Source organism: Theobroma cacao, chromosome 5 (assembly GCF_000208745.1).
Source record: "Theobroma cacao cultivar B97-61/B2 chromosome 5, Criollo_cocoa_genome_V2, whole genome shotgun sequence".
NCBI classification, from domain to species: domain Eukaryota; kingdom Viridiplantae; phylum Streptophyta; class Magnoliopsida; order Malvales; family Malvaceae; genus Theobroma; species Theobroma cacao.
This window is the reverse complement of record NC_030854.1, coordinates 32,085,481-32,092,745: the sequence shown is the minus strand read 5'-3', so window position 1 is coordinate 32,092,745 and position 7,265 is coordinate 32,085,481. Positions and strand designations below refer to the sequence as shown.

The 7,265-nt window shown below is 34.7% G+C and overlaps 1 protein-coding gene across 2 annotated transcripts; it reads left to right on the top strand.

Annotated features, from left to right (window-relative positions):
• LOC18599517 (TOM1-like protein 2) lies at positions 43–4,338 on the top strand. Of its 2 annotated transcripts, none has more exons than XM_007029525.2 (4): positions 43–170; positions 1,106–1,635; positions 2,137–2,400; positions 3,578–4,338. In XM_007029525.2, exons 2-4 carry the CDS (start codon positions 1,117–1,119, stop codon positions 3,998–4,000), a joined length of 1,206 nt encoding a protein of 401 aa, XP_007029587.2. In that variant the 5' UTR covers positions 43–170; positions 1,106–1,116; the 3' UTR covers positions 4,001–4,338. The 2 variants fall into 2 exon arrangements, with proteins under 2 accessions (XP_007029587.2, XP_017977635.1); XM_018122146.1 differs by lacking the exon at positions 43–170 and adding an exon at positions 204–283.

Genomic DNA, 7,265 nt, shown 5'->3' with positions numbered 1-7,265 from the left:
ATATATATATATATATATATATATATATTATACGAAATAAAAAATAAAAAATGGGCATTTGCCAGAGAGAGAGAGACTGAAACTCCAAGGCAAGATCAAAAACTCAACTTTACTGAGTCGTTACGGGTCGCCGTCTTATCTCCTTTTTCCATCTCAATTCAATTTCGAAGGTAGAATAATTACCTTCTCTTTTTTATTTTATTTTTTATTTTTAATTGCACCAAATCTCCCTGGTTTTTTTTCATCATTTGCTTGATCTCATCAATTCGACTCACCAAAAACTGTAAGCAAAGAGAAAAACTTTTTTTTTCTTGGTTTTGCTTTTTTTTTTTGTTTCCTGACTTTGAAATTGAAGTATTTTAGAGTCTAGGCTTAGCTGACCCGGCAGTTGACTTTATGAACTTGATTTTTATTTCTTTGAAAATTTTGCCTTGTATTTTGTTCGTAGTTAAGCAACCTAACTATTTTCTTCTTAAGCTTTTCTAAATTTTGATTTTTGGGGTTTTGAGGTATGAAGAAATTGGATTTTATTTTTTTATTTACTTTATTCATCGATTTTTGCATTGCCTTTTGTTTATTTACTGCTAAAATAGAAGGGAAGATCGTATCTACTTTTAATTTATTTGAGTATTTGATTTAAATTAGGTTTTTGTTCTTATTATCTTCTTTAATTGGCAAGTTGTTCGAATTTTGAGGGGTTTTGAAGCTATTATTTTGATAATGAGGGTTCTTTTGAAGATTTGGAAATTAGGGTTCTTGTTTGAAGAATATCGATGCTATTGACAATTGTTCTGATAAATTTTTAGGTTAGCATTAAGTTCTGCTGGGTATATCGTAGGGAAGATGGTGAAGAAGCAAAACCAGATATTTGAGTGTCTAAATTAATGATGATGGGGCAGATCATAGTTATTTCTGTTTGATTATTTTAAAACATTGATGTAATTTTGAGGCTTTAGGGATATTTTTTTTTCATGGAAGATGACTGGGAAGAAATTTTTATGTTAATATCTGGCCCCTAGGATGGATGCATTAAGGCATTATTTCTTTGACTTTTCTAGTGTTTTTTTTAAGGAATTTATTGAATATATGGTTTTGTTTTTTGAAGGTTTCGTGAAGATGGACAAAAATTTGATGGACAAAGTTAGTGCCTTTGGTGAACGCCTCAAGATTGAAGGAGCTGAGGTGGGCAGAAAAGTAAGTGCTGGCATGAGCTCAATGAGCTTTAAGGTGAAGGAGCTCTTCCAAGGCCCGAACCAAGCTGATAAGCTTGTTGAGGATGCCACCTCAGAGACCCTTGATGAGCCTGATTGGGCCTTAAATCTTGAAATCTGTGACATGATCAATCACGAAAAAATTAGCAGTGTTGAATTGATCCGTGGCATAAAGCGGAGGATAATGATGAAGAGCCCTAGGGCTCAATACCTGTCCTTGGTTTTGCTTGAAAGTTGTGTCAAGAATTGTGAGAAGGCATTCTCAGAGGTGGCAGCTGAGAGGGTTCTCGATGAAATGGTTAAGCTAATTGATGATCCTCAGACCGTTGTTAATAATCGGAACAAAGCTTTGACGCTTATTGAAGCGTGGGGGGAGTCAACCAGCGAGCTCCGCTATTTGCCTGTTTATGAAGAAACTTACAAGGTAACAACATATACTTTTTATCGGGTTTGTTGCAGATGTGGAAACAAGTCAAGGAAATATGATTATTTAATTTCATTTACTTGTTTTGTTGTGGTGTGTTTCTGGTTGAAAGTCCTGTAACATTAGTAATAACAGTTGTGTGAAATTGATTCTTTTTGTTGCTGTTACAGTCTTCAATCTACAATATAGCCTGCAAATCTTAATTAAATCATGGAATGGGAATTTTTTTTTTTAAATGAAGGAGCAAATATTTAATTGTTTATTTGGTTTAGTTGATTGAAATCATAACATTAATTTAGAAAATCCTCGAATAAGCTTTCTTCAACAACTAAATTCTTGACTAGGAACTTTTTGGGGTACGCCAATGTCTCTTGAATTATTTGTGCTTTGAGTTGCAATAAGTTTTAATATGCGGTGCAATGTTGCTACAAAAGACAAAGCCTTTTGGCTTGTAGATTGATGACTTTTGAGATTTCTCAAATAATCTTTTTTATGTTGTAGAGTTTAAAATCAAGGGGTATTCGCTTTCCTGGTCGTGACAATGAGAGTTTGGCACCTATTTTTACTCCTCCTCGTTCAGTTTCAGCACAAGAAGTGGATGCTAGTCTTGCGCAGCAGTTTCAACATGACATGCAGCTTCAGCGTGATATTCCTGTTCAAACCTTTACAGCTGAACAAACAAAAGAAGCATTTGATGTGGCAAGAAACAGTATTGAGCTTCTTTCAACTGTGTTATCATCATCTCCTCAACAAGATGCTCTTGAGGTATTATTGTCTTTTTTTGCACTTCTTAGTTTCTAACTTTTTAATGACTATCAATGAAGTATGCTTCAACAAGCTCTTAATAATCTGAGAGTCTTGACCGAATTAGTCATGAATTTGTTTTGTCTATCCATTCATGTGTTAAAGAATGTTTAGTATTCTATGCATTTAGTGAGACTTTAATGTGCAAAAGATCAACTTGTTTGTTAATAATTTGCTTTTTGCTTTATTTGCAAGGGGAAATTACTTTCTTTTTAGAGCTTTTAAATCTTTTTTATTATCCATTTGTGATCTTTTATGCAACTTGGAGGCCTATAGGTGATTATTATTACATTTCACCTCAATGATGAATATTGGTGACAATTCTGATGGCTCCAATGATGCCAAGTTCATACTTTCATGTTGAAGGGGATATCTTTGACTTGTTATGCTCTGCTAGAAGGGAAATTAGAAGTGAATTCTTTGTGGTGATAAGATGACATCAGAAAATTAGATTTAAGCATACTTGAACTTTTTGCTGATTGTTCTTTGTAAGTTAACTTAGGCTTATTTCTTGAGATCTTCATCAGTGTTGAGAAACAGATGACAATTTCACAATATTGTGATGTTTTGTTTTAGTTTAGACTCATAACTTTATAAATGATCTTTCAAATGGTCATTTAGTTGTTCTTGAGGTGGCAGCAATGTCATGTGTTCTGAACCTATAAGTTAGGGCATAGCTCTTGTAAACATTTACAATTTGAAGGTGTAGGAACCTTATGCAGATTTAACCTTTTAAAATGAAGTTTGTTTTTGCATTTCTGTTATTCATATTGGTAGAATCATATGAAATGAATCCCTTGGCCAGAAGGTAACAAAGCAGGACAAAATTCTAACCTACTTAGTATGTTACTTTTTGTTTTTCTAGCAGTTTATATGTTTACTCTCCCACCCTCCTTTTTGTTAACTTTATCAAATTTGATTTGGGACATTGGTATAAAATAAAAAAGCCAGGAGATTCTGATTGCACATAATTTTTACATCTCCATGTGGGAGGAAAAGGAAATAAAATAAAATAAAAGGAGGGGAAGTATGGGGTGGAGCTTTTAGTTCCAGATTTGATCAACAAGTACTGTTTTCATACCTTTGCTAGGGCTGAATGCTGGTTGATCCCAGTAATTTACATTTTCATTTTTGGCAGGATGATTTGACAACCACGCTTGTCCAGCAGTGTCGTCAGTCCCAATCCACGGTTCTAAGAATAATTGAGACTGCTGGAGATAATGAGGCCATGCTTTTTGAAGCTTTGAATGTGAATGATGAGATCCAAAAAGCTCTCTCAAAGTATGAAGAGTTGAAGAAGCCATCATTAGTTGCTCATGAGCCAGAACCTGCAATGATTCCTGTGGCTGTTGAGCCTGATGATTCACCCCATCATGCAAAAGAAGATGCCTTAATCAGAAAACCAGCAGGTACTCGACATGGAACACATGGGGGAAGCAATGATGACATGATGGATGATCTTGATGAAATGATTTTTGGTAAGAAAGGTGGGGGTTCATCTGAAAGTGGGCAAGATTCAAAGAAGCAGCAAGCACCAAAAGATGATCTAATCACATTTTGAGTGCTACTTTAGGACAGAAGGCCTATGCGGGCATCATTGTAGGCATTGAACAGAAGTTTGAACTTTGACAGGATTGTGGACTTTTTTCTTTCACATACTACCAAGTTATGTGTAAGTAATTAATGTTTGGATTTATTTACATAATTATTTGATGAGTATACATGGGAGGATTGTTATGAGCAGAATAAAGCTGTTTGGCTCTCATAGTTGTGGTATGGGGACATGACATTCTAGTGACTGGTTCTTGTTTGCTGCATGTAAGTCCTTCCAACAAGTTCCACGCTTATGCTAAATATACCGGAATCAGTTTTCACCTCGACAAAGTGTAAATTAATTGATCTTTCAGGCTTCAAAATGTGAGGACATTTTGTCTATATTTTTTGATGACATTTGTTTTTCACTTATGGATTTTACAATTTTTCATATAAAATTAGAAATATAAATAATTGAAATTTTGTAATATTAATCTATAAATTACTTAATTTTATTAGAATTAACAAAATTATTTTGTAATGAAGTTATTATAATGTAGATAACTTTTATTTATATCTATAATAATAAATATTTAAAATGGAAATTTAAAATTATAATGAACAAATATTTTTGTTTTCATTCATAAAAAATTTTACCAACATTTTATATGTATATTATATAAATAGTCTCAAAATTAAAAATCTTACTCATTTCCGTAAATTAAGTGAAAAAGTGTGTCACTCATGTAAAAGATAAAAGTAAAATCTAATGGGTAAATTAATAAGTTTTACTTTTTAAAGATTTTACTTCTTGAGACTTCCCAGCTAGCTTGAGACTTCCCCGATCTTCTCTTTCCCTTTGTGTGTGAACACCAGCTTCAGCTCATTTTTTTCCAAATATTCAAATACTCTCCTATGGCATTTTGCAGATGGTGCAAAAATCCCTTCCCAGATGAGACTTTCTTATTTGCTGCATATAAGTCCTTTTGAGTAACGCAAGTGGGGACTGGGAAAAGACTAGAGTGAGTGCCATCTGCATGGAAAGGATGCACACTTGACAATGCACATCGCCCTTGACCATTTAGTCATCCTCTTACACTGATCTACAACCCCTATTGGTTCTCTTTGATTACCTATTGAGGGTATTGTGAAGGATGGTCAACCTCTCACCCCCTCATCTTAGTCTCTGGTCGTTAATACAGAAGGAAACTGAACTCAATTTAAAGTAGTCAATCATTAGCCCAGCTCCATGAAACTGAGATGGATGGAGATGGACGGAAAGTTGGAAAGAAGGTGGCTTGACAGCCTCCATTCAGTGTTTGTGGACAATTTTAGTAAAAGGTTATCACGGGCAATCATTAAAGGAGCGTTTGAGGAGTGTGGAACTGTTGTAGACGTGTTTATTCCAAGAAAGGTCTTGCAGGATAAGGGAAGGGTAGCGAACTTCACGTTTATTAGGTATAGAGAAAAGCATGAATTGGAAAAGGTGCTAAAATGGGGACGACATCAGTGGATGGATGGGAATCGACTCATAGTGAAGAGAGCTGAACCAGTGCTTAGGGGCAGAGATAAACATGAGGACAACGAGGTAATGGGAAGGAAAGGAGTTTTTGAACCCAAGACACGGGGGATAGACGGTAGGTCACATAAAGAGGTAGCAGCAGGTGAGGGAATGAAGTCACAGAAGGGGAAAGGGATGGTCAAGCTAGAGGAAGATAAACGAAATAAGGCAAAGATGGAGGAACTGAAAAAGGGAATTGAGGATATGGCTCAAGGGAAAGAGGTAGTTGGTAATGAAATAAGAAGGCCAAACTGCCAGACTGGTACAAGAATGATTACGATCAAGACTAATGTAGCAGAAGAGGACATGAGTTGGGTACAGAGCAGTGCGGTAGGAAGATTAAGGGAAAGAGTTGACTATCGAACAGTACAATCAGGATTGGCCAGGGAAGGGATTGTTGTGCAAATTAGGATCCCTGAAGGAATGACAGTGCTTGTTACCTTAGACCTAAAGGAGGAAATAGAGGTTTTATTGGAGACCTACTAAGAAGTTTTTGAGCTCTGGTTTGGCTCAATACTACTGGTTAGCATTGCTAATGAAGAGAAAGGTAAGACTTTGGGTGCGCCTTGGTGAAGTTCTAATTCACTCATGGCACATGAACACTTTCAAAGCAATTGTTGGGTGTTGGGGTGAGTTCTTGGCAATTGATCGGAGTACATGTAGAAGTGAAAGATTTGATCAAGCACATATTTTAGTGAAGGTGAGAAGTAGGGCAATTATTCCAAGCCAAGTGCGCATTGAAGTTGAAGGCAGGCAATATACCATCTGTGTTGGCATAGTAGAATGGGAAGCTAGCTGTGATTTGAAGGCTTATACGAAGGGGAAGGAAATCATTGAGAATGATGAGGAAATACACAGAGAAATAGGAAGTGACGATGGTGGCGGTGGCGAAGAAAAGGTAACGACGGTGGAAAGAAAACAAGAAGCCAAGTGTTGCAAGTTAATTTATCAAGACAATTTACTTTAAAACTTTAATCAAATTAGCAAAACATCATGTAAGTGCACATGATCATCAAGTACCACAAAGAATTGTATTTAAATTCTTACTAATTACTAAAATTGGGCAATCTAATCTTATACAATGTAATCTAGTTTGAAAATTAATTGAAAATGAAAATGAAAATGAAAGTAGCAAGGCTAAATTAGTGAACTAAGCTAAAAAAAAAATGCAAGTAAATTAAGTTGGAAAACAGTGGGAAGTACCTAGGATTATGGTTTCAATTAATGCTTCATTTGGACTTAAAGATTGACTAATTACCTACTTTTATAGAAAATTAATGCTAGCCTAGGATCCTTAAGCATATATGATTCTTTGTAGAGATATCGTACAATGGCCTAACTTAATTTCATTCTCTATATGTTTATAGCTAATTAATTAAACTAAGTTTCTTAAGTATGGGTCCTATAAATTGACTATATGTAGTTAATAGATGTATGTCTACCATATTAACAAATCACCCAATTAATTCCTAATCTCAATGATCATATACTACCCAAACCATGGTCTTTTTAAACTAATTTTGTCAAGTATTATTTAAAAACTCATGCACATCCTATTGGTGATTAGTCAATAAAATAAGAAATAAGTGCATATTTGAATAATCACTAAATATTTCATAAAAACAAGTAATAGTCAATTAAGCATCCAAACTATACATTAATATCAACCATAATCCTAGAAAAGAAAATTTAGCTTAACATTTTAACAGCCCACAATAAAATTTTAGCAAAA

What these genes read in the sequence shown, in the direction of transcription:
- LOC18599517 (XM_007029525.2), top strand. Translation starts at nt 1,117, where the DNA reads ATGGACAAAAATTTGATGGACAAAGTTAGTGCCTTTGGTGAACGCCTC. An exon ending in TTTATGAAGAAACTTACAAG is followed by an intron (nt 1,636 to 2,136) that starts GTAACAACATAT and finishes TTTATGTTGTAG; the next exon opens with AGTTTAAAATCAAGGGGTAT. An exon ending in CTCAACAAGATGCTCTTGAG is followed by an intron (nt 2,401 to 3,577) that starts GTATTATTGTCT and finishes CATTTTTGGCAG; the next exon opens with GATGATTTGACAACCACGCT.